This window comes from Melozone crissalis, unplaced genomic scaffold (genome assembly GCF_028551555.1).
Source record: "Melozone crissalis strain CALT ecotype California unplaced genomic scaffold, PUWL_Pcris_2 ptg000029l_1, whole genome shotgun sequence".
In the NCBI taxonomy this organism is placed as follows: Eukaryota; Metazoa; Chordata; class Aves; order Passeriformes; family Passerellidae; genus Melozone; species Melozone crissalis.
In genome coordinates this window covers 20,912,742-20,939,065 of record NW_026535807.1, presented here as the reverse complement: position 1 = coordinate 20,939,065, position 26,324 = coordinate 20,912,742, and the positions used below count along the sequence as shown (strand labels likewise).

At 45.0% G+C, this 26,324-nt stretch overlaps 1 protein-coding gene across 1 annotated transcript in view; it reads left to right on the top strand.

The window, feature by feature from the left end:
- NUP210 (nucleoporin 210) overlaps positions 1-26,324 on the top strand; it is a 49,261-nt gene that overhangs the window by 19,544 nt on the left and 3,393 nt on the right. The window contains exons 13-36 of the mRNA XM_054280899.1: positions 954-1,152; positions 1,727-1,872; positions 2,772-2,993; positions 4,214-4,387; positions 5,364-5,556; positions 5,810-5,916; positions 8,045-8,149; positions 8,276-8,377; positions 11,061-11,189; positions 11,834-11,961; positions 12,515-12,650; positions 12,959-13,021; positions 13,945-14,124; positions 15,490-15,570; positions 15,811-15,942; positions 16,123-16,281; positions 16,801-16,892; positions 17,532-17,706; positions 20,376-20,551; positions 21,498-21,715; positions 22,244-22,380; positions 23,098-23,221; positions 24,115-24,261; positions 26,018-26,268. Coding sequence (XP_054136874.1) covers positions 954-1,152; positions 1,727-1,872; positions 2,772-2,993; positions 4,214-4,387; positions 5,364-5,556; positions 5,810-5,916; positions 8,045-8,149; positions 8,276-8,377; positions 11,061-11,189; positions 11,834-11,961; positions 12,515-12,650; positions 12,959-13,021; positions 13,945-14,124; positions 15,490-15,570; positions 15,811-15,942; positions 16,123-16,281; positions 16,801-16,892; positions 17,532-17,706; positions 20,376-20,551; positions 21,498-21,715; positions 22,244-22,380; positions 23,098-23,221; positions 24,115-24,261; positions 26,018-26,268 — 3,576 coding nt within the window. The remainder of the gene's footprint in view (positions 1-953; positions 1,153-1,726; positions 1,873-2,771; positions 2,994-4,213; positions 4,388-5,363; positions 5,557-5,809; positions 5,917-8,044; positions 8,150-8,275; positions 8,378-11,060; positions 11,190-11,833; positions 11,962-12,514; positions 12,651-12,958; positions 13,022-13,944; positions 14,125-15,489; positions 15,571-15,810; positions 15,943-16,122; positions 16,282-16,800; positions 16,893-17,531; positions 17,707-20,375; positions 20,552-21,497; positions 21,716-22,243; positions 22,381-23,097; positions 23,222-24,114; positions 24,262-26,017; positions 26,269-26,324) is intronic.

Sequence of the window (26,324 nt, the reverse complement as noted above, 5' to 3'; positions counted from 1 at the left end):
AAAATGGCAATGAAAAATATAGCTTCCAAGAGGAACATGGTGATGTCTCTGCAGACCATCCCGTTGTTAGGTCATGGTGGTCAGTGTGTGGTGTGGAGTGAGGGGAATGCAGGAACAGTACATATGGTGGCCCCAAAGAGAAGGGTATGACTTTAATTAAAACCTGTTCAGAATGTAGCTTACAACTTGCTCTGAAATAATTCTGTGAACAACCCAGGATGCTGCTTTTTAGCAGTGCAGCAGTTACCAGCTGGAGACACAGGAATGAAGATTTTTTCAGCTAAAACTTCTTATCCTCAAACATAAGTCAAAGCCTGAAGATAGAAAGAAACCTTCTGTCCGTTTGAGCTTTCAGAGCAGTGTATTGCACAATCTGAATAGGTTATTTTTGAATGCCTTTTTTCCTGTGTTAGGAGCTGCTTTCTTTGTGGAACAGCTCTTCAGAGTTCTATTTACTGACCTCAGTGAACAAGTTTTTAGTAGTAGTAGTTTTAGGAGTAGTTAATCCACACAGATTACAGCTTTAACTCTGTCCCATATGGTTTGGTATCCTGAAGCCAGTTGCAGAAGATTAAGTAGTTAAAGATACTGCAAATAAAAGCTTTGATCACAGTGATTGCAGTGAAATCTGTGGATTCTTTAATGGATGCTAAACCTCTCCCAGCTGGTGATGGAACCTCCTGGAGATAGCATACAGCTTAGTCCACACTACAGAGTCTGTAAAGCAGAAGAGTTACAGGAGCAGCAATAGAAGGGAGCTCCCCAAGCTGCTGTGGGAGCAGAGCCCTGCCCCAGCCCTGTCCCTGCTGTGGGAGCAGAGCCCTGCCCCAGCCCTGTCCCTGCTGTGGGAGCAGAGCACTCACCCAGCCCTGTCCCTGCTGTGGGAGCAGAGCCCTGCCCCAGCCCTGTCCCTGCTGTGGGAGCAGAGCCCTGACCCAGCCCTGTCCTTGCAGGTGTATGTGAGCCAGCCCAGCGCCATGGAGTTCGCTCCCTGCCAGGTGGAGGCGCACGTGGGGCAGGTGCTGGAGCTGCCCCTGAGGATCCATGGCCGGACCAGCGTGGACAGGGAGGAGCTGCTCCCCATGAGTGACTGCTCTCAGCTGGAGCTGGTGGTGGAGCTGGAGAACCCCAGCGTGTTCAGCCCACTTGAAGGTGCTTTAACTCCCTCCCTGGGCTGGAGGTTAAATTGGTGACAGGTCACACCTCTCCCAAGTCACACTTTTCCTTTAAATCACTGATTCATGGCTCTGTGCAGGATCCCCACAGAAGTGCCAAACCTCAGAGGGGAGGGGGTCCAAGTAGTTTTATTTTGAGGATGTATTTGCTTTTTCCTGCAGAATGGTTTGAGTTGGAGAGAGCTTAAAAGCTCATCCAGTCCCACCCCATGCAATGGGCAAGGACACCTCCCACTGTCCCAGGCTGCTCCAAGCCCTGTCCAGCCTGTCCTTGGGCACTGCCAGGGATCCAAGGGCAGCCATAGTTTCTCTGGGCACCCTGTGCCAGGGCCTGCCCACCCTCTCAGCCAAAAATTCTGTCCCAGTATCCCCTCTAGACCTTCTCTCTTTGTTTGATGCCATTCTCCCTTGTCCTGTCCCTACATGCCCTTGTAAAAAGTTCTCTCCGTCTTTCTAGCAGGTTTCCTTCAAACAGCTGTGTTGAATTTGATGAACATGCCTGGGCATTTCTTTCCAAATAAGCTCTTGTATATTTTTAATTTATCTGACAGGAAGACTTAAGCCAACTGCTGATTTCTGCAGTGGAGTGAGAGTGAAGGCTGAATTTCAGGGCTACACCAGGCTGGTGGTTGTGTACACCCACGGGCGCGTGCGCCTCACTGCCAGCATCACCATCGCTGCCTATCTCCCACTGAGAGTGAGTCTGCTTCCTCTGCTCCTGGGGACATCCAGGCTCCAGCACTGGGACACCTTTAGCTGACAGGGAACTGGTTATATAAGGAAAAACCGAGGTGGGTGGGTTTACATTCCACCACTGGCTGGTTCAGTGAAGAAAATGTGAAAGCAGCTGAGTCTGGGGTCAATAGATGGAAATACAGAAGAGGCTGCTTTGTTAGCTCATCTGCAGAGGCCTGGCACTGACTGCAGGCTGAAGTCTGAGTATTTCACCATAGCTTTCCCTCAGTATGGAAAAAATGTTAGTGCAAATCCTACAGATTTGTGTTTATAATGATCTAATATGATGTTGTGAAACAGAAACTGGAAATGGTTTTTGTGTACTAAATGTCAGGTTAATTGCTGTGGTGGTGAACAGCCCAGGCTGTCCCAGGGATGCACATCAGTGCAGAATTTGTTAGATAGGTTTGAAGTAAAACTTGTGTAGGAGAATGGCTACATACACAGAACCGTTCTGGAGAGAGCACTGTCAAGTGAAAGTACAATTTGACATAATTTCATTCATTTTAAATACTTACTTAAAAGTGTAGCAGAATACTATCTCTCTGTGCTCAGAAGAATATATTAAGGGTCTCCCTTTTGTTGTAGTTCTTCATGAGAGAGATGTGATTAGAATGCAGCTAAAACTTGTCTTTGGATCCGTAGCTTCCTTTGAATCTAATCCAGCTGGCCAGAATCCTTGTGGATTTTGGTGCAGCTCTGTTTTTCACTAAGTGTGCTGACAAACCACTGCATGGGAGAAATCACAGCCTTATCCAAGTACAGCTGTTCCATTCAGAAGGAGGTTATTTATTTTGCAGAGCACAACCAAACGGTGTAAATACATGATTAATTTTTAATCAATTAATTAATTGATTACAGGCTATCGATCCACCATCTGTCGCTTTAGTGACTCTGGGTTCCTCTAAGGATATGTTGTTTGAAGGAGGACCGAGGCCGTGGGTCCAAGAACCTTCCAAGTTCTTCAGGAATGTTGCTGCTGAGGATGCAGAAAGCATTGCCCTGGCTTTACTTGAGCCTCCCACACCTCGAAACAACAACCAGCACTGGGTTAGGGTGCTGTGCAGGAGCCTGGGAGAGCAGGTGAGTGCCAGAAGGGCTCGCTGTTGCCCTCCATCAGGCTCTGGGAACTGGCTCCAGACAGATTTATGGTGCCATATGCCTGTTAGGTAGCTAGATGCTTTTATAATGAGCCAGTAAAGAACTTGGGTAAGTACATTGTTTATGCATTATGATGCACATTTTAGAGGGAGCATTTCACAACATTATGTTAAAAAGTGGTTTATGATGGATTTTATTGCAGTATAAACCCAAGTTGTGGAAGCCTTATGTTGTGGGATGTATTGAACATCCTGATGAGGGCAGGTTCAGTTTGCATGAACAGGATCAGAGCAGAAGGTTACTGAGCAGGCTGACTCTTCTGTCTGACCTGCTTCTCTTAACTGTGTTACCTTCCAGTGTAATTCTGTTTATTCTCTCAAATGACAGCCACAGGAATTGACTGCTCTGCTCTCTGTGCAGCCTTGGTGAGCGTGGCCATGCTCATTCTCCAACTGGTTTTATTCTCACCAACATACAGAAGTGATTTCTCCTGCTGTACTCGCCCTCCTCAGCCCATGAAGCTTTTAGCTTCAATGTAGTGTTTTCCTCCTGCAATTCTGCAAGGCCTAAGCATTTTGGTTGGGCTGCCAAGTTCCTCTGGTCTGCTCAGTGGGCACTCAGCAAAGTGGAGCTGTTTCTGTAAGTGCAGATTCAAAAGGAGCAGGCCTTGGTGTTGCTGTGCAGGGCTGTGCAGGGCTGGCTGTCCCCAGCACGTCACACCTGCATGGCTCTGCCAGCACCAGTGCATGGGGGATGGGGCAGGTGCCCAGAGCTGCCTCAGCCTTCTCTGGTTTTGTATCCACTTCACTTTGCTGAAGGCTAAGAAAGGAGTGGAAAATAAAATATGAGGTGTTTTTAAACACACTGAAGTGACTATAAATGTTGCCTTTGGGCTGTTCTGTTCTCACTCTGCAAGAACACCTGCTGTTTCCTTTTTCAGTTACAAGAGATTTGTTGTTTGAATCAAATTTGATAGCGATGAACATGAACACCTAGGAAGGGTTCCCAGGAACAGTATTTTCATAGAGATAAAGACCTGTTCTTGAAATATGCTGCCCCTTTTACATCTTCCTGTGTCTTAATAGTGCTGTAAATCCCCAAGAATTGTATTTTTGCTTTTCATTCTGATATCACAGTGTAACTGAGACCTGCAGAAATACAGCATGCCCGAGCTCAACTCTTTCCTCATTTGCTGTTTTCAGGTTATTACCTTAACAGTTGGGAACAGACCCACAGTCAGCAACCCTTTCCCAGTGGTTGAGCCTGCTGTGGTGAAGTTTGTCTGTGCTGTCCCTTCCCGGCTGACTTTGATTCCTGTTTATGGCAGCCCTCAGCTGGATCTCTCCTGCCCTTTGCTCCAGCAGAACAAGCAAGTGGTAAGCCTGGGAAGTGGCAGGAGAAGAAGGTGTTCTTACAGCTGAGAAATCAGTGTTTGGAGCTCCATGTGTGAAATAAAGCATCTGAGCTGCTGCAAGAGGAGCAGTAACTGGAGCTGTGGCCACACTGGTGCCCTTGGGAGCTCCTGCACAGAGCAGGCTGGGCGGGTCCTGCAGGAAATATACAATGGATATGTGTAGATTATTAGGCATAAAGAACTTTGCTGTTCTGTTTTTCTTCCTAACCGGTGTTGTCACATGTTGGCTGCTGAGTAAACCACATTTTGTCATGTTAATATTCCCAGGCAAATGTAAAAGTCATCCTCGTTCCCTAAAATGAATCATTTTAAAGAGCTTCCATGTAATAACAAGAGGAGAAGGAGACTTTTGTGTATTATTAGCCACCTCAGAGCTCACTGGCTTTTCTGGTTCCATTATGTGTCAGCCTGCCGTGCTGCACTGCTGTTGCTAATGCATTTCACCAGAGCAACACCAGAATTTTGAGCTTTAACAAACAGCAGCGTTTGTCATGATTTGTTTGAATTCTAAAAACAATTTTGTCAAGCTGTGGTTCAATTTTGTTGTTGTTGGTTTGGGGTTTTTTGTTTGTTTGTTTTGAGGTGATTCACTGGCTAAAAAAACCCCAAACCCATGCTCCAGTAAAACCCCCTTAGAGTTCAGAGATTCACAGAGTGCTCTGTGTTGGAAGGGACCCACAAGGGTCATGGAGTCCAACTCTCAGTGGCCCACAGAGGACTTGAACCCACCTGGTGTTAGCAGCACCATGCTCTGACCAGCTGGGAGAATCTCAGGCTGCTGGAGCACAGCTTAATGCCTTGCACTGATGGCTCCTTTTAATGAACATTCCTCATGTATTGATGTTGTAACAAACCTCATGGATTTCAGTGTACGTTTCCTTTAATGATTAAAAAATCCTGTTGTATCTGTTCAGTTCAAAATATTCCTTGTTTTTCAGGTCCCTGTTTCCAATTACCGTAATCCAATACTGGATTTGGCTGCCTATGACCAGCAGGGCAGGAAATTTGATAACTTCAGCTCTCTTAGTGTTGTGTGGGAATCCACAAATAAGGCCATTGCTCGTATTGAGCTGGAGCTGCCAATGGAGCTGACTCTGAAGGAAGAGGACAATGGTCAGAAGAAAATGCACGGTATGAGTGGGTTGAAATGAGCATTTCATTGTTGGAAGGTCAGGATTAAATCTGTTTGGCAATGTCGCATCTTGATTAAAGAAGTTCCTGTAATCTGCAGTCATACTTCAGCTTAACATCAACATGCATTTTTAGGGTGTGAGAAAAAGGAGCCAAGTCCAATGCCTAGAACCTGTCTGAGAGAGAAAGTTCCTGTCTGATGACGACAATCCTAGAGGAACTGAGTGTATTTTTCCTCTTTGTTACATTCTAGGCTTGCAAACTGTGGTAGTTGACCGTGAGTTTGGAACTGCTGCCATCTCTGCCACTGCCACTGGGTTCCAGCAGCCCCACCTGAAGGCAGCCAGAGCCAAAATGCCGGTAACAGCCCCTGGGGGGTTTGCCATTTCCCTGTGGCTTTATTTCCTCCACACACAGCACTGTGCAAATGAGGCAGCTCCCTGGTGCAGTCTGGTTCATTCTGCAGAGGTTTGATACTGGTTCATGGTTTGCCTGCTTTCCTCTGCAGTAGGTGCTGCTATCCATATCAAATCTGTCCAAGTCCTTGGGAGCTTTTTAACCATGTGAGCAAGGGCAATACTGAGAAGTGTTTCAGTTGGTTTTGCTTCAGTTTAGGGTTTTTGAATGAATTGGTGAATCTTTGCTGCTTGTCCTTCACTAAAGCAGCCATGTGCTTCATGCAGCTGTCACTGGGGAAAGCAAATGGATTATTGCCCCTGCAAAGCTGGGTGGGAGAGTTCTGCATGAGCAAAGCAAAAGCTGACTGATTCCTCATATGGACCATATGTTAGTCTGGGCTCTGACTAATGCTCTCTTTTTCTTTTTCCTGAGAGACTCCTCCATTGTACGGTGCCAGCCATAAGCCCAGGCTCTCATTTTACTAGTCATTAGCCACTCCCTGAAATATTTTGTGTGTAGGTACTCAACCTAGGGAAGAAAAACCGCAAAAGGTAGTGATGATGAGCAGAAAGGGCAGGTGTAAACAGATGGCAGTTTTCTGCTTATATCATTTTTGTAAGCTGAATATAAGGGCAGGTTTCAGCCTGTGGAATAACCTGACACGTGCAATAATTTCCCTTAAAATATTCTGCTTCCTAACTGGAATTTCTATTTAATCTTGTTAAACAAGATTTAAGTGGGTTTGAACTATATGCAGTACCTTGAAAACAGGCTTGAGGCAAAAAAGTAAAATATGCAAGGAGAGGTTACAGGATTTAACTCAGAGCAGGTAGCAGATGGGCCCCAGTAATGTGAAATACCCTGTGAGCCAGGTTCTTCTCAGCATGGCCCAGGTGTGGCATCTGCTTAGTAAATTATTTGAGAGGTGATCTTTTTTGCCACTTGGTTCTTGCCTTTTCTGTGTGGTTTCCACTCTTCTCCTGTTGGGAAGTGTGGTGTAGGTGCATTTTCCCTGAAGAATTGCTGCAGAGACACAGTTACTTTGCTGCTGAAGTTATTTGAGATATTTGGTTGTGTTTCTTTTTTTTTTTTCTCTTAAAAATTGAGCTGTAATATGGGTACTTGATATTCTACAATCATTTTGTAGTTCACTGTGCTCTGCTTTCTTAAACTAATATTACAAATTCTTTCTTACTTTTAGAAATAATTAGTAAAGTGAATGCTCTAAACTTTGCCTTGAATTCAGAGAACATTGGAATTCTCTTAAGTTCTATTCTCTGTGCTTAAATTTGGGAGGACTCTGGTGGCTGTAGATGCCAGTCCTGCTGCACTTTGGGGGCTCATGAGTTGTTTGATTTAAATGAGGTGACCTGGCTGCATTTTTCAAGTCCATCAGCAATGAGCTGCTCTGTTCTGCTTTCAAACCTGCCCATTCTCCTTTCTTGCAGCCAAAAATGAACAAAAATCTAGTAGATGTGATATTAAGATGTCTTGAGTGTTGTTCCATGTTTAAGTGGAACACCCTATTATGTCATTAGGGAAAGATGACATCCTTTCTACATCAAGGAAATAATTCTACTAATGAGGTGAAATGGGTACAGAGTAGTGACTTCCTCTAGAAACCCTTTTCCTTTTCTGAGCTAATGCTGTTATTGAGTGAGTGATTAAACCTGCAATTGGTCCAATGTTATGTACTTACATTTAAGGAAGAATTTCTCTTGGTGGCCTGCTGAGAAGAATCATGAAAAGATGAGTTAGAGGTAGAAAACTTTGTGTGTTTGCCTTATCATTCTGTATGAGCTTAGGCCATGGCTTGGAGTTAATATCCTGTCTGTGCTTGTCAGACATCCCTCACTGATCCTGCAGTCCTGGGCCCTTGTCCTCTGCTTTGGCCAGGGGTGCAGAGCAGCCCAGCCCTGAGGATGCCCTTCCCTGTGCAGGATGGATCTCAGCCCTCTGGATCTTGTGGGCATCTCACCCCTCAGCCTGTGCCTTGAGCTTTGGCTGCCCGCTTTAAACATCCTGCCTGCACACACAGGACTCTGGCAGGGCTGTGCCTCTGCTGAAACTGCTGCCATTGTTCTTGCAGCACGAAGCTGTGCTCCCAGGGCCTGCCACCATTGAACTGATGCTCGTGGAGGATGTGAAGGTGAGCCCCACTGGGCTCTCCATCTACAACCACCCTGACGTCCAGGTGAGGAGTTCTCTGCTGCTTTCCCCCTGCAGGGAGGAAAACATCACACATTACAGAGGGTGTGGGAGGAGACAGCTTTACTAGAAAGATACAATCTTAATTCTGGATGCTTTTCTGGTTTTGCAGGCAGAACTTCTCATCCAACAAGGTTCTGGATATTTTTTCATTAATACCAGTGTGCCAAATATTGTAAAAGTGACACATGAGGAGACTCAAGGCATTGCTTTGGTGAGTGCAGTGTTTTGGGGTTTTACACCTTTTTGGCAAGCAGGTTATTGTTCTGCAGCTTCAGCATTTGTGGGCATTTTGCAGCAGGTGTGGCTAGGGAGGCAGCAGCTGCATTTTGGATGTGTTTGCCTGTCACAGTTGGGCAGGGGGATCTTGGCACTGGCACTTTCAGGTATAGTCTCAGGTACAGGAAATTGTTTCATTACACCTGTGATTCACTTGTGTTCTCTGTATAAGATAAAAGCCAATTCCAAGTATTTCATCCATTACAGCTTTGCAGTAAAATGTTCCTGATTTCACAAACACACCACGAAGAATAACGTGACAGAATTATTCAGAAGCTACACATTAATTGGTTTCCAAAGTAATTCTGGAATATTTGCTGTGGGCCAGTTCTTCTGAAAGTTTCAAATTCTTTAATCCTATAGTGCTGTTTCAGGGTATTTTTTAATCACAGTATTACATCCTGATTTTGTGAATGAGTATCTATTCAAGAGTTTATTCTGATCTCCATATGAAGTTTCTAATGCACTTTTCCACTAGAAGATGCCACTAAAGTGCACGTGTGCTTGACTGCATCAAGCCCAGGATATAAAATGCATTCTGCAGTGAACACCAGTAAAACTGTGTGTTTGCATTGCTGCTTCCATTAGGCAAGAACTTGAAACAAAGCAAGTTGCTCTAAAGAGTGGTTTTTATAAATTACAGATATAATTTTTATAATTTACAGATTTGCCTTTTAAGAAGTAATGCTGATAAAGTTAGTGAAATAATGGTAACTAAGGTGAAAATTAAAATATCAAAAGAATTTGTGAAACGTTTTGATTGTCTCTAACTGTTACAAGTGTGAAGTGGGAATATTTTTTCCAACAAGCCACGGAGGTGAGAAAAAAGTAGAAGAGATGAGGAGTTTTTTGTGCATAGTGCACTGTTCATACTCTTAATAGTTTTTTTGTCAGGTCTCCCTGATAGATTTAACTGATGTACATGAGATAGGTTCAGTGCTCTTGTCTGGAATTCAGGAGTGGAGGAGTGACAGCAAGATAGGCTTTGGGAAGTGTAGGAAGAGATTTAACTACCTATCAGATTAAAGGAGAGAAAAGTCCACTTTAAACACATTTTTTTAAAAATGTAGCCCCACACAGGTTTGGCAGGTTTGTTAGCCCTGTGTGCTGTGCTTGGGTTAAATCCCAGCAGCAGCCCTGGTTTTCCATGGAAGCAGCAGAATGGCCTGGGAAATCAGCAGGCTCTGTCAGGCTCTGCCATGGCAGGTACCAGTGCAGCCAAGTTGGCAGAGGATGAGTTGGCAGTAAACTCTTCTGAGAAACTAAATTCAAGTGATCTGGAGCAGTGATTCCCAGACTTTTCAGCAGGGCTGCCAAGGAGGAATTCTGTTCTCTCCCTCTGGTTTTGACACAGCAGCTTCTCTGGGCATGGGTGGGTGGTAGCAGGGGAGGAGTGAAGAGTGGTCACCAGTGCAATATCCCTGGATACTGGGAGCCACTGGACACCTAATGGGAGAGGAGAACAGCAGGGGTGGCTGAGACAGGAAGCATTTTAAAAGTTGCAGTAGCCCTGCTTGCCCTTTGCCCTGTTTGCTTTCTCTGGCCTCCCAGCCCAGCTGAGCCCCATTCCAGCTCCCTCCCCTGGCCTCATCTCCTGTATCAGCCACCCTCTCTGGGAACTGCTGCTGTTCTGGAAGCTGACCTTTATTAAAACTTCACATCCCTTTTTATTCTGAGGCAGAAACAGGAGTAGTGCCCTCACAGAACAAAATGTCAGCTTTCCCCACTGCTCTGCTGGTGACTCCTGTGGTGCTGCTGGGCACTGATGAGAGTTCACTGAACTCCTTTGCACTGGGGGGCCTGGCCATCTCCCCTTGTTCAGAGCACACAACAGGACACCCAACTGCACTGCTGTCCCTGGCCAAAGGGAGGAGAGCAGCTGGGATTGTCCTGAGGTCTGTGACAAGGTCAGGGAGTTGCAGGAGAGCTGCAGAGCTGATGTGGGCAAGGTGTGGGTGCATGGCCTTGGGAGAGGGGATATTGGGATGGGTGCTTAGTTCTGAGGGCTTGTGTTTGTGATCGGAGTTCTCTTTCTTCATTGTTTTATTCTCTTTATCCGCTGAGAAGTGTAACATTCTCTTTCTTTAAAACTAATGGAATAATAGTTTTATTAAAGAAACATCTGATCTGTCAGTTGTCCTCTTACTTGACAGGATCTACCACCAGGTTTTGGCTGCTCAGATAAACAGCAGTGATAGTGACAGTAGAGTACAAATCTTACAGGAAGCAATACCAATGCTTTACAGGCATAATCGTTGTCCTTGTTTTTTTTTTTTTCCCTTATCACTTTGGTTTTCACTCTACTAAGGAAAGTTTTGTTGTTCTAAATGATTTGTGTGTTTTTTCTCCTGATGGCATGAGAGTAACAGGATGCCAGACTGTTCCAGATGAAGAGCTGTTAATTCACTTGGTGCCTGGGGGCTGTTTGCACTAGCTCAGTAGCATGATACTTTTTACATTCGTTTTACAGCTTGATTTTTATTTTGGTGGAAGAATTCTCTGTGTCTAAGCTTGGAGATTTCTGCATCCAACTGCTTCTGCCCTGAAAGTGGCACGAATTGTATCCTCTGAACAACAGAAAAGAAGTGCTATAATGCAGTTTTCTTTTGGCATTGCAGGTGCAGCCCCTGCTCCCAGGATCAGTGACTGTAATGATTCATGACCTGTGTCTGGCTTTCCCTGCCCCAGCTGAAGCTGAAATTCATGTATCTGATATCCAGGAATTGTACGTGCGAGTTGTTGACAAGGTCAGTGCCTTGGGAGCAGCATTAGGAGCTGATCCATGTGCCCTGACTCCCTGGGCTGGTCCTGAACACACAGACCAGACATGGACAAGATGCTCCAAGAGAGAAGCAACTGTGTCTCTGTTCCTGCCTCCCAAATGTATCCCTTTAGGTCATAAGTGTCTCACAGTATCAGGTATCTGTTCATGTTCTGTGTGGCAGCAATCTCAACTTTTTCACTTACACAGCAATATTAATCCATAATTTATATGGACATGCTCATTTACATTTCCTCCTGTTTAAAGTGCATGTGAGCAATTCTTTTAGGAGTAGGTTTTGCCCCAGGGTCATTTTCCATATGTCAGGTTTTAAAACTGAACAAAAAAAAAAAGTCCAGCTCATTGCTCTTGCCAGTTTGGGTGCACCTTAAAGAAAAGAAGTGTTGATATTTCTGGATGTTTTAATTATGCCCTTGCCAGCTGAAGGACCTGAGTTCATTCATTTCATCTGACACTAACTCTAGCTGGCAGGGGTTAGTCTTTAAAATTAGTGCTAGTCTAACCTTGGGGCTCTATCTCCACTAAGTGTAATACAAAATAAAATGAAAATGTTTATGCTAATAAATAAGAGTGGTTTGAATGCAGAATGACTGGATGTATCTGTTTCAGGTGGAGATTGGAAAAACAGTTAAGGCTTATGTCAGAGTTCTGGATGATTCAAAGAAACCTTTTCCAGCAAAATACTTCCCAGTCATGGATCTCAGTCTCAGAGCAGCATCTCAGCTTGTCTCACTTGCGTAAGTTAGTGGATTTTTAAAATTAATCTGCAAGTAAGAATTGGCAAAAAATGAATAAAGGTTTTAGGTTAAAGACACGGTAATACACAATGACTGAGATTCTATTTATGTTGTTTTTGTGAAGTCTTAATTGCCTGGTAAAAGGTTAAAGATTATTATTTTTGAGGGAAATTGCCTGAACTAACAGCCTGAATGTTGCTGGCTGATGAAAGAGACTGCATTCCTCCAGTGTGATGACTGATGAAGCTTTGTGCATCTTGGAAGCAGTGACTTGGCAAATAGTGTCAGGTGAAGAGTGCTGTGCAAAGGCCCATCTGATGTGCTCAAACTCACTGTGTCTGTTACTTGTTTCATTTTCATTTCAGGTATTTAATGTTACAATAAAGCACAGGTTGGTTGCAAAGAGCCATCATGTGTAGAAATGTGATAATTTCCTTAACTTTGCTTCAGACAGAGTCACTTAGTAAAACTGCTGGGCACTAAATGAGTCATTTGCTTTGCTATTTGCAATTTACTCAGTAATTTATTATGTCTTGGATGGATTTCTTTGCAGCCCCCTGAGGGAGGCTCTGGATGAGCACACTGCTGTTTTCCTGGTGCGTGGCATGACCATTGGGCAGACGAGCCTGATGGCAGCTGTGGCTGACAGAAGAGGACACAGAATCAACTCTGCTCCACAGCAGATTGAAGTAAATAATTTCAGATAAGAAATGCAATAAAGAAAGTCTGTGCTGCAATGGAAGAGGAATACATAAATTATGGTTACAGTATGGTAATCAATTTGCCATAAAATTCATTCTGTCTGGAAGCTGACCTAATGCCAGTCAGATTTCAGTGTTGTTTAACTGCAGATGATGAGTTAAATTTCTGCATGCTCAATTTACTGTGATTAAGCAACAAAAGACTCAGTTGTACACTTGTGCACTTGTACTGTTTTGTGGCATAATTTATCTGACTGAAGGGTCCTGAACACAGGTATTCATCTTTCTGTTTTTAGGTCTTTGCCCCATTTAGACTACTGCCAAGGAAAGTGACCCTAATTATTGGGGCCATGATTCAGGTGAGCCATCTTCTTACATATTTTCTTTACTTTATAATTTCTGTTCTAAAATGAATCTTCATGACTGGATTTTCAGCAGTAGATGCTCAACTTGACATTTATCTGCATTCACACTGAATGGACTGACAGGATTGCTGGAGAGGGGCTTTGGGAAGGGCCTGGAGTGACAGGACACAGGGAGCGGCTTCAACCCCTCTGCAGGGCAGGGTCACATGGGATATTGGGAAGCCATTGATGCCTGTGAGGGTGGGCAGGCCCTGGCACAGGGTGCCCAGAGCAGCTGCGGCTGCCCCTGGATCCCTGGCGGTGCCCAAGGCCAGGCTGGACACTGGGGCTTGGAGCAGCCTGGGACAGTGGAAGGTGTCCCTGCCCATGGAACAAGATGAATTTTGAGGTCCCTCCCAGCCCAACCCATTGTGTTTCTGTGATGAATACTCCATGAACAGTGTCATTGTTGAGCCAGCTTCTGTTTTGCTCTATTGCTGGATCAAAGGATTTGTGTTTGCTTTTGTCAATTGAGTGTCAGCTTTTCTGGTGTTAAACACCAGCACAGCATGAGTAAATCTGCCAGCTCCATGAAGTTAGGCATAGTGGGCTTGTTGTGCACACTGAAACACAGAGCAGAGCTCTGCACCAGGGTGCTGAGGAGAAGGGGAGGTAGAGCTTACTGACACTTTCTGGAGGGGAGGTGGCATCAGCCTGTGGCACTCTTTGAGGCACAGGGTTCACCTGTGTGCTCAGCTCACACATTCCCCAGGCTGACATCCTGCTGGGACCAGGGGGAATAGTCCTGGAGCTGTCCTGGGAAGGTGCAGGCAGCACTGAGGTCACTGTGGTGCTGAGCAGGGAGGGTGTGCCCTGTAGTGGTGACCAGAAGAACTGTCTGAAGGGTTCATGTGCTGTTCTGTGTGCTGTTCTGACAGATCACTGCTGAGGGAGGCCCCCAGCCTCTCTCCAACATCATTTTCTCCATTGACAATGAGCACATTGCGGCAGTGAACAGCTCTGGGCTGGTCAGAGCAGTGGCCATTGGCGCTGGGGTGGTGACAGGAGTGCTGCAGGCTGTTGATGCAGAGACAGAGAAGCTTGTGGCCGTGTCCCAGGTAATGTTTGTGGTGCTCTTGGGGGCTGACAGGGGCTCTCTGACTCGTGCCTTTGGCTCTGAAAGGGGACACTGAGTCTTTCTGCATGAGCAGTGTTACCTCGTGCACTTCTCTGGTTTCCTGAAGATGAAAACTCAGAGTTCCTCCTCCCTGGCCTGTGAGCTACACAGACAGGCAGTGGTACTTTGAACAAACAGGTTAAATCTTGCTGTGCCTTAAAGCAGAGTCTCACAGATAACCAGGGGGGCTTTTTGACCAGTCTGGTATCTTCAGGGTTGGTGAGGTTCAGGATTGGTTAGTGCATCTGGAAAAGCCCATCTAGAGAAGCATTTCCAGCACAGCAGAAGGTTATCCTTGTCTGCATTCCCTCTTAGATCAGGAGGATCCAGAAGGCAGCTGTTGCTGAAGAAACCACACATTGTCTCCTGAGCCGCAGCAGCCTGTATAGAAAGAACACTGTCACCCCTTGTTGTGGTCTGAGCCCATCTGTGAGGTGCAAGCAGTGAATCCCTGATATTCCCTCAGAATCTGTGTCCTTAGGTTTTCCTGCAGCTGAGTGTGGGGGGGTGGGCAGGCCTGCAAGGGAGCACAAGGCCCTGGGACTTCATGAGACTCAGAGCAACAGAACTTGGGCCAGATCTTATGACTTCGTCCTTTGAGCTCAGGGCAGCACAGCTGCTGTGAACCACAAAGCTCTGCTGCTTGAAAGGTGTCAGCACAGTCCAGGAAGACACAAAGTGAGTTTTTTAAAAAATAAAATATCAAGAAATCTCTGCTTTTTAATGTATGAACAGCAGTCTGCCCTAATGGTGTGACAGGAGGCAAAGTGAACTTGGAAGGTCAATCTGCTGCCCAGTGAGGTCCAGGTCTGACCTTTCCTCCCCAGTATATAGCAGGAATAAAATCTATCAGGAATGCCTGGATACATGCAGAGGAGATATCAGAGTCAAACATCATTCTTTTATTCTCAGTTGGCCCATTTAGTGCTCTACAATCCTCACTTCATTCTAACTCCTCTCCATGTCTTACCCCTGGGTTTCTTCATCCCTCTTCTTCTTCCTCTCCCTGTGATCTTGTCTGCTGCTGTCTCTCACCTCTCAGCTCCATCATTTTTGTCATCAATAATTTTGAGCACTTTTTTTTTCAATTTAAGGGTATTTTTCAATGCTTATCAATCAAAATTTAATCCTTTTTAGTTTTTTACAATCGTGCTGAATTTGTCCATCTGTATTTTCTCTGACAAGTCATGCTAATCACACAGCAACAGTCAGTAGATAATGGCAAAATAGTGGCTATAGAGCCTGAAAGTGAAATCTTGTTTCTGTTTGACGAGTGCTTACAGTGTCTTCCCTTCCTCCTTGCCAGGACAAGGTGGAAGTTGAGGTGGTGCAGCTGACAGCTGTGAGAATTCGGGCACCCATCACACGAATGAAAGCTGGTACTCAGGTGAGCTGCTTTGGGATTGGCTTTTGTCCCTTCATGTGTTGGAACTGCAGCTTATGCTCATTTCTGTCATATTGTGTGCTGACAGCACTGCCCCTCTGGGAGGAACCATGTTCTTTGTGAGAGACCCCATCCCCTGATCAGTGATCAAACTTAAATTTTAAGTGTAATTCTCTCTGCTGTGGGCAGGTGTTTGGTTTGCATGCTGGCATTACCTAAGCAAGCTGGTTTCTCTCTTTCCAGATGCCAGTTTATGTCATGGGCATCACCAGCACTCAGACTCCTTTCTCCTTTGGCAATGCTGTGCCAGGGTTAACCTTCCACTGGTCTGTCACCAAGAGGGACACTCTGGATGTCAGGACAAGGCACAGTGAGGTAAAGTGTGTGTGTGTGTGTGTGTGTGTGCAGCTTGGGGAAAGGAAAGAGCCACATCAGGGCAATGCAGGGAATATTGCTGCCTCCACTGCCTCAAAACCCAGGATCAGTTGTCAGCACCTGGGTGCCAATGTCTGGGCTTTCCATGAGTCTAACTTTAATCCCTTTCTCCTGTCCAAGGCTGCTTTTCAGCTTCCTGCCAACTACAACTTTGCAGTAGATGTTTATGGCAGAGTAAAGGGAAGAACAGGCCTGAAAGTTGTAGTGAAGGTCCTGGATGCTGCAGCCAACCAGTTCCATAACATGGCAAGAGAACTGTCCGATGAAATCCAGATTCAGGTAGGATAATTTTCTACATGGTTCATGTTGAAGTATCTCCTTCAGAACTGGACTGAAGTCTGTCTTTGAAGTCAGGAATTTGAAATGCAGGAGTAGCTTCAGCTTTGGTTTATCTTTGAGTCCTTACTCTTGTTTGTATTATGTTCCTCATTGGGGCTCATTCAGTTCATGGGCTCATGGGAGCAGGGGAGTCTAAAGTAACTCAGGTGAATATGGGGTTCCCAACACCTTTTCCCTTGAGAAATCTTCTGTTTTCATGCTGAAGAAAATTCCTGAACTTACTACAGTCCAGTTTAGCCATAGCCCTGGAAATAAATACTCTCAGAATAACTTGTAGAAGATACTGGCTCTCCTATTCTCAAATATTCATGTCCAGTGGTCTTGTTTTACCATATATATTATACAAGAGAAGAAAGAATGTTACAGCTCTGTTCATGTTTGTTTGTTTTGAAGATGAAATAAATAAAGTAAATTACTGTCTGCACACAACAGTGGGCCAAAATGCCTCTTATTTTCCAGGTGTTTGAAAAACTTCATCTAATCACTCCAGAGGCAGAAGCGGAGCAGATCCTCATGTCACCAAATTCCTTCATTAAACTTCTGACCAACAGGTCAGTGCCCAGTTTCCATACTGTGGCTTGTGTCATCCCTTTATCCAAACTGGAGGGCAGTTGGGTTTAAGGGAGCTGTTTCAGTCTCTCAGTAACACTCTTCATCCATTTAATGCACAACTTCCCTGCTGGCTCATGGTATCTTACTGTTCTCTTGGGCTTTGTCAAATCTTGTATTAGATTGTAGCTGGAAAATTCATTCAATATTGGGAACTTTCAGATCCTTTTTTTAAAAGCAGCTGAGCCAGTTAAAGCTGTATCCTGCTGCCTGCTTCCTGTAGAGGTTTTGATGGGTGATTGAGGCTTTGTGGAATATAATTCTGTGTGTTTTGCACACAGAGGTTATGACTGGATTTTCAGATTAAAATGTCATTTCCAAATGAGAAATTCTTTTTACATAATCTGTTTTCAAAGACTGACATTTTAGACTCATACCAGGCTTGAAATGTAGTTTTCCCAGCATAATAATGGTCAGATAGAGACAGCAGGACACACACTGAGGGCAAAGCTTTAGAGACATTTACATTTTAGGGGGAGGGAACCATCGTTTCATGGAATCACAGAATGGTTTGTATTGGAAGAGACCCTAACTGTGGTTTTACACATTTAAGGGGTTCCTTGCTTTGTGTTTTGCTTCAGGGACCGAGTGGCCTCCCTGAGTTACCGTGTCCTGGATGGGCCAGACAAAGTCCCTGTAGTGAAAATTGATGAGAGAGGATTCCTTGTCTCTGGCTCTGCCATCGGATCCTCGACCATTGAAGTGGTTTCACAGGAGTTGTTTGGCATCAACCAGACCATCATAGCTGCTGTGAAGGTACTGTCAGCTCCCTTCCTTTGCAGTTTCCTCAAGTACCTCTTCACTACTGCAACAGGGATTGTTGGCTGCACTTCTTGAACTTCACTTCTGAAAAATGAGCAGTGTAGAAATGAACAGTTCTGAGCTTTGAACCGTGGGACACCAGGGAATGTAAGCCCATCATCTCTGTTCAAAAAATCCTTGAGCCAAGAACTTCCTGCATCTGGCAGCATGAGCCACTGCTCCCTTTCGTCCTATCCCTTTTTACTGTCAGCATCTTCCCACTGTCCCAGCTAAAGGAGAAAAATGTACAGTTGAGTGCTTTCAGTTATTTCTAAGTTTAACTCCTGTAATCACTGTGAAGGAGCTTGGTGGATTTTTTTATTGTGAATTTTGGTATTTCCCATGGTGTTCAGCTTTGCCTGTAGGACAGGGTGTGGATCTGTCCTCCTGGGTGGGGAATGAAACAAGAAGTGGGGGCCCAGTGTCACTAAAGCCACCCCTGCTGTGGGGTGGTGGCAGTGAATTCTCCCGCTCTGTTACTGGTGACCTTTTTCTTCCCTTTGGCAAGTGAAAGATGTCTGATGAGTTTGGGGTGGCTCAAATGCCATTTGGCCAGCACCCAGTGGGAGTGAATTCAGATCCCCTGTGTGAGTTTGTCCTGTACACAGGATGGTGATACAAAGCTCTCTGTAGTAGAATTCAGTTCAGCACCTTGTACAGCTCATTTTTCCTGTACTTACTACAACTGTAGTGCCTTTATTTAAATGATATTTTTAACCTCGTGAGGTAACACAGTTCATCTTATGGCTGAAGAGCTGAGAGAGCTTGAGAGGTTCTGCCAAGGGTCGTGTCAGAGAACTTGTGACAAGAGCTGGAGATGAGCTTGAATCTATTGTGTCATTCTAAGGCAAAGCTCTCTCCTTCACTTTGTCCTTCTTTCATAAGATCTGGTGTTGTCTGTGTACAAGTGTACACAATTAAGAGCCAAACTGCTGCAGCAGCATCACTTAACACTGAGCCCTTGAACTTGGCTCAGAGAAGGGTTCTTACATAAGCCAGGGAGGCTGAGGGAAGGAGTGACAGTGAGCTTAGCCTGGGACCAAGCTCAGCACTTGCCTGGACCTGCTGCACTCACTATTTTATTTTATTTTTTCCTGAATTAAAAAAAAAAAATACATCAAAACCTGAGATGCTTTAACAGTAAAAGGCTGTTTTCATCAATATTAAATTTAGCAGTTGTCCTGTGTGGGATAGTTGCTGAGATTTTAAAGTAAAGCAAGCTTGATAATCTGTCAGGGAAATGGGGTTTTTGTTGCCTTGTAACCACAGCTTGTTGGGCAGAGATGTGTATGCACAGAGGTTTTAACTGATGAAACCAGCCCGTGGAGCAGACAGTGGCATATACTGATGTTACAGCCACTTTTCTTTTTCCTTTTTTTTCTTTTTTGGATTCACCAAAGATGTATTTTGCTGGAGGCCAAATTTGTCCTTTCCTTTTTAAGTTCTGACATGTACATTTTCAGATTGCAGAGTTTTACATTTTAGCTGAGCCTCTTAGGTCAGGAAAATAAAGGGATTTTTCTACAAGATGAGCTTGAGGCCTTCTTTTAAAATAGTTTTTTCAATATATTTGAGGGATTTTGCTTCCCCTGCCCTTCTATTATTTACTTTCCAACAGCTGTAACAAAAAGAGCAGATATAATTATTTTTGTTGGGTAATTTTGCTCGTTAACCTAGGTAAGTTAATCAAGAATAGTAATATACTATTTAAAAGCCAAAATATTAGGTTGTCAAGTCTTTGTCTTCAGAAAGCCTTTTTTGACTGGAGTGTTGCTGCAGAAACGTGGGGGTGTGCACATATGGTTAATGGAGCAGCCTCTCCTGAGGAGTTCAGAGCAGTTCCCAACTTGTGCCTTGGCTGAGGAGAGGCACTGAGGGAAGCAGCTGAGCCTGCTGAGCCCCCAGGGTTTGTCAGCTGCCAGCTCTGCCTGGAACAGCTTGGCTCTCTCACCTGCTGCAGGGGAGCTGGGCAGCACTGGCTGTTCCATCCCCTCATTCATACATTGTGAGGGGCCCTTCTAATAGCTGGGCAGTGAATTGCACCTTTTATTTCAGGAGTTATTGGGACAGAGGACATGGGGCCACTTCTGAACAGTTTGAATTGATAAGATAGTAATGTGTTCTCTGAAGTGTGTGTGTGATGTATGTTCCTACATGATTATTGCTTGTTTCAGTTCCCAGTGGTATTAGAAAAAAAGGGCTAAGAAATACCAGCTGTGAGGGTACAAAGCAGAGAGAGCCAGGCTTTTCTCAGCCATGGCAGGGCAAAGGGGACACACAGGCAACACAGTCTGAACATGGGACAGCACTTTTTACTGGGGTGGCTGTTGAGCAGAGTGCAGGAAGCTGTGGAGTCTCCATCTGAGATGTGCAGGAGCTCCTGCACATGGTCCTGGCCCTGAGTAACCCAGCTGGAGTGGGGGATGGACTAGACAGAAGGAAGGGTGTGAAATGGAGATACTGGTAACAACAGCTGCAGTGTCAGTCCTGGCATGTGGCTAAATGCAAATGCCTCATAAAGGCAGCTCTGGATATTTACATAAAAAGAACTCTTTTAGATTATTTTTACAGGAGTATCATAAAAAGCAATTTAACTTTGCTTCTCACTGGTGATGTTTTTCCAGGTCTGCCCCATCTCCTACCTCAGGATCTCCATGAGGCCCATTCTGCTGACCCAGAACAGGGAGGCCCTGCAGGCCCTGCCCCTGGGGGTGACACTGACATTTACAGTCCATTTCCATGATAACTCTGGAGATACCTTCCATGCACACAATGCTGTGCTCAACTTTGCCACCAACAGGTGGGTGTCTGTCATGGGGGGTAATTACAGAGAGCAAAGAGAGGCCAGACACACATAGAACAAGGATGGTTCCAGAGATACCAATGAACATGCAGCTTGGGCTGGGATTAGCAAGGCAAGGGTTTTGTCTCTGCGGAGGCAGTGGCAGGAAGGAGAGTTGCAGCTAGCAATCGATATTCCCTAGCCATGGAAAGCTGCCCAGATCATAAGCATGGTCCCAGTGGGGCCTGCAGGAGCTGTGCTCTGCTCTGAGTGACTCTGAATCATCCCCCTGCATGCAGCAGTGGCCCAGAGAAACAACTGATCCATCAGCATCTGCCTCTGCCAGTGCTGTGTTCCACTGACTCACTGAGGGCTTATGTAAGGTGAGGAACGTTCTGGGTCAGGGGCTGTCTCCTCAGACAGGCTTGTGCAGCCTTCCCACAGCAGGGACAAGCCTCAAAAGGCCTTTGGTCTCTGCCTCACAGAATAAATATTGTGAAGCAGCCTCCTGTGGTCTTCAGTAAAGTACCAGCGATGCTGTACTGAAACTTGGTTTGTTTTATGCAGAGCACCTTGCTGAATTTGGGTGAATACCAGAACTGGCCATCCAGTGGCATTATGTCTGGGAAGTTGCATATTGTTCAAATTTCTTGGCTTCTTAACTCCTTTGAGAAAAGGGAAAAGAGACAGATGATGTCATTCTAAAGCTCTACAATTCTCACAATTAAGAAGTAGTTTTCATGTTTAATTACGATCTCGCTATTTCCTCAGCATCATGGTGAACTGAGAACTGTAATTTGCCTCAGTGGCACCTAAATAATTTTTATAATTTCCTTACTTTGCTGGACTTCATCTGATGATTGTTCCTGAAAACAGCCAGCTGAAGTGTTTGCTAGCTCTCCTGTTGTAGAGACAGTGCCATTTCCAGGCCCCTTGATGCAGCAGCACTTGTGTTTGTGTGCAGAGACGACTTTGTGCAGATCGCCAAGGGAGCTGCCAACAACACCTTTGTGGTCAGGACTGTGAACGTGGGGCTGACCCTGCTCAGGGTGTGGGATGCAGAGCACAGTGGCACTGCAGACTACATCCCACTGCCTGTGCAGCATGCCATCTTCCCAGAGCTCCCAGACGTGGTGGTGGGGGATGTCCTGTGCCTCAGGACCTTGCTGACAGCCCAGGAAGGTGAGTGGCCTCAGCTCTGTGGGTTAGCAGCCATTCCATGGGACACCAGGCTCAGCAAAACTAAATGCATCATTTACCATGTTTGTTCAGAATCAAATGTCACTGTTCCTGTTAATGATAAAAATAGGTTTGATCAACTCCTCTAATTTTAATTGCACCGTGCAGTACGTCTCTTGTTTTGAATTCCTGAGCATCATCACACTTCAGACATTTCTATTCCATTGGCTGGAAAGCCTTGGTTCTGTGGGACTCCTGCAGAGTCAGGCCTGCCTTCACTCACTGTTTGATTGTTGGTATTACTGGGCTTGTGTCAGAATAACTGCTGGGAAGTGGCACTCTCAGACCCCAGAGTGGTTCCTGGGCACTGGGAGAGTGTGCCCTGCCTGCAGTGGCACTCTCAGACCCCAGAGTGGTTCCTGGGCACTGGGAGGGTGTGCCCTGCCTGCAGTGGCACTCTCAGACACCAGTGCCCAGGAAATGCTGCAGTTGGCAGCAGGGTGTGAGCAGTGCCCCTGTGATGTTTTCCAGGCCTGCCAGGTGTGTGGAGCTCCTCCTCAAGTGCTCTTCTTCTTGTGGACCCCAAGACTGGCGTGGCTCTGGCGAGGGACTCTGGGGTGGTCACTGTCTACTATGAGGTCCCTGGGTTACTGAAAACCTACAGAGAGGTGAGGCACTGCTCTGTTCCTGCTGAGATTGGTTTATTTGGGCTGGACCTCACCAAACTGTATTCTGTGGAATTTTATTTTGTTATAAATATTTAGAAATGTTCTTTTAGAAATGCAGAGATGGTTGGGAAGTATTTGGTATGTGGCCAAAAACATCATGTTTTTTTAAAACATCTGTGCTAAGGAGGAAAATGTAGCATAGCCATTTTGATTTTTCACCTCTACTGTTCTCACATTGAACATTTTGATTCCCTTGTTGGCTAAGCTGTTTCCAGGTGCTAACCAGTTTTTGAGTAGGGCTGCTGTTAAGAATGGAGCTTCACTGCAGGATGAGTTGCCAGCAAGAACTTGCTCAAGTGATGTGCCATGCATCACTGATCAGAAATACTCCATTAAATTATTTTGTTTGTCTGTCATGCAATCGTACTGTTGACACAATCCACTCCATCAGCCAGCATAAGCACTAGACATTCTTTTTAAATTAAATTTAGCCATAGAGCTTTATGCATATTAACTTCTGGGGGTTGGGCAGGGAGACAAAATGTTTTTGCTAGCTTAAATTGCTTGGAAAGGCAGTTTCTAATATTAGAGAAATGTGGGATTTCAAAGAAAAACATCACCTGGTGGAGTCTTTCACAACCAATCCAGTCTGGTTTTGCCTTAATTTTTATTTGTTGAAGCACTTTTTGGTAACCATGTGCTTCATCCTTTTTTCAGATCTTGATTAATGCACCTCAGAGGACCACAGCAATGCATGTCAGTGGCATGCAGGCAAGCTTGCAGGGAGCAGCAGCCTCAAAAGTCATAGTTTTAATTGGGGAAACAAACAAAAATTTGAAAGGTATGATTAAAAAATACTTATGTTGATGGTTTATTGTGTGTTTGTGGATTCATGATGCTTTGGTTTGTGTTATGGGGTTTTTGTTTGTGGTTTAAGGGTAACAAGATCCCCAGGAATCTCAAATGCCTTTCTGGAGTCCCAGGAGCTCTAGGAGCCATGGGACAGAATTTGGAAGGTGTTCTGCAGCGCCATTAATATTTCACAACTAAAAAAACCAGTAGATTTCAATAGAGGCACCATTTTTGATCATAACAACAACAGTTAATGGGCAGTCAGCTAATTGCTTATATGTTTAATTGCAATTGCCTTCTTGGAGTTGTTAGATTTTCTTACTTAGTTACCCTCCTTAAATCTTCACAGAACTTACCACCAGTTAGAATCAATACAAAGATTAAGCATCATATTGTGTCCTCTATTTAATGTGCTGTATTTTGTGTGATTATGGATCCTTTTGGCTTCTAGCTTAACAATTAGCACTTCTTCCAATAGTATTTTATTTTGCCATGTGTGAATTCTTAGCCTACCAAAAAATCATCTCACCAGATACTAAAATCTAACTCAAGGCTTCTAGGATCATATAAATTATTCAAGAGACATCTGAACAGAAAATTTTCTGCAGCTTATTCTTTCCTGTAAATAAATTATTCCTGTCAAGAAAACCCCACAACATATAAAATTTTCATTGCTGTCTCTTTGGGATTAAACCCTGAGCAAGGGCAGCTGTCTGTGATTTCCAATGATTTTAAGATTCTCTTAACCTTGTGAAACTATTTCAGAAGGTGGTAGAATAACCCAATGCTGCAAGTCATGATTTTGCTTTTAATTAAATCAACTTAATTAGTTACAATTTTATTTTGTAATTAATCAGAGATGGATTGTTTCCTTCCTCCTAGGGGAGTGTTCACCTGCTCAGACTGAAGCCATTGCTGAGTTACAGCCCCAGTCCATTATCAGTTGCCATCTCGATTTCAACAGTGATGCCTTTGACTTCCCAGCTCAGGATATTTTTGTGGCAGAACCTGGTTTTGATGCAGTTTCAGGTAAGATGTGACAAGATGCCCACGCTGCAGACCGACACAAGCTCTTTGGTCCAGCAGATTCCACAGAATCCCAGCATCATGGCTTGGGTTGGAGGGACCTCAAAGCCCATCCAGTGCCACCCCTGCCATGGCAGGGACACTTTCCAGTGTCCCAGGCTGCTCCAAGCTCCCAGCCCTGGCACTGCCAGCGATCCAGGGGCAGCCCCAGCTACTCTGGGCACCCTGTGCCAGGGCCTGCCCACCCTCACAGGGAGGAATTTCTTCTTAACATCCAATACAAACCTGCTCTCTTTCCTTCTGAAGCCTCTGGGCTTCGCTGTGTAGGAGCTCAGGCCTGAGTGAGTTGCTCACATGGACACTTCTTGTTTTCAGTGGGTTTTCTGCCTGTGGCAAAATCTTGTGTTGGCTTGCAGAGAAAGCCAGAAGTGACTGGCAGCCCACTTGATGTTTTGCAGAGTTTTTGTAGGAAGTAAAAGAAGCAAAGGAGCACTCAGGTGACAAGTATTCCAAAAGTGGAATGTACTCCCAAAACATCATGAACTGGGTCTTAAAAAGGGGGAAAATTGCCAGACACTGTGGAGGTGGAAATAAAATTGTCAAGTCTACAAAATGTGTTAATGTTTTGAAAGTGTAACTTGATTTAGAAGAGCACCAAACCACCATGGACTTTAAGTAAAGAACATTAATTATTGGTTAGATTCATCCCAGCACCCGTTGTGTAAACCCTTTTTCTGCCCTGCATATGCCTCTGTTACTTAGCTAGGGGAAGAAAATAAGGGAAAACATGCACCTGGCAAGTTCTCCTTGTTACTGATGCTTTTTATCTTCCATTCTCTGGGAAGTTTTTACTACCTTTACTGCTAATAACAGATTAATTGGTCCCTTATGAGACTAGAAACATGGTGGATATATACATTTTGAAGGAGCTTTTATGAATAAACTACATCTTCACAGACTTGGTGATGGTAGGTGGCTAAAATATTAACACTAGTTGAAAAGAATATGAAATAGGTTTTTCAATCTTGTTTTAAGCAAAACTTTTCAGTGTTAGTGTGTTATGTTCAAAGTGGAACTGAGTCGTGTGACCGTGTTCACAGGGGTCCAAGGATGAGGGAAGAGATGTGGATCTGACTCCATGTTTCAAAAGGCTTGATTTATTCTTTTATGATATATATTATATTAAAACTATACTAAAAGAATAGAAGAAAGGATTTCATCAGAAGGCTAGCTAAGAATAGTAAAAGAAGGAATGATAACAAAAGCTTCTGTCTTGGACAGAGAGTCTGAGCCAGCTGACTGTGACTGGCCATTAATTAGAAACAACCACATGAGACCAATCACAGATGCACCTGTTGCATTCCACAGCAGCAGATAACCATTGTTTACATTTTGTTCCTGAGGCCTCCAGCTTCTCAGGAGGAAAATTCCTAAGGAAAGGAATTTTCATAAAAGATGTCTGTGACAGAGTCTCAGTGAGATATTAGAATAAAATGTGACTGGAAGTTACCAGCATAGTGGTTGTTTTCATGATGTTCAGTTTGGGACAAGGAACAATTCTGTAGTTGTAGTGCTAGGATTGTGATGTTTGACTCCACAGCCCCACTGTCCCAATCCATCTGTGCTCTCCTCATCACTGCTGGTTGAGCTTTGCCACCTTTCCTGGCTTTCCTCCAAAGATGTCCCAGCAGTCTCGCTGTGCATGGAGAAAAGCCCTCAAAGGTGAGCAGCTAGCAGCCCAGCTGTCTTGTTCGTGCAGGACACTATACGTGCTCCATCAGGATGCACAGCCTCAGTGACAAGCAGCTGAAGCACCTGAGCAGGGGCAGGGCCGCTGTGCGGGTGACGGCGGCGCTGCGGGGCCGCGCGGGGCCGGGGCAGCAGCTGGGCACCGAGCTGCCCTTCAACCGCTGGTTCTACGCTGACCAGGCCGAGATGCTGCTCAGCAACCAGGACACGAGCTCCGTGCTGAAAGTCTTTGGTGCCAGTGAGATCCTGGACAGCCTGGAGGTGAGTGTGTTCCCAGCTGAAGGCATTCTGAGCTGCCACAGGCAAGGCACTCCTGC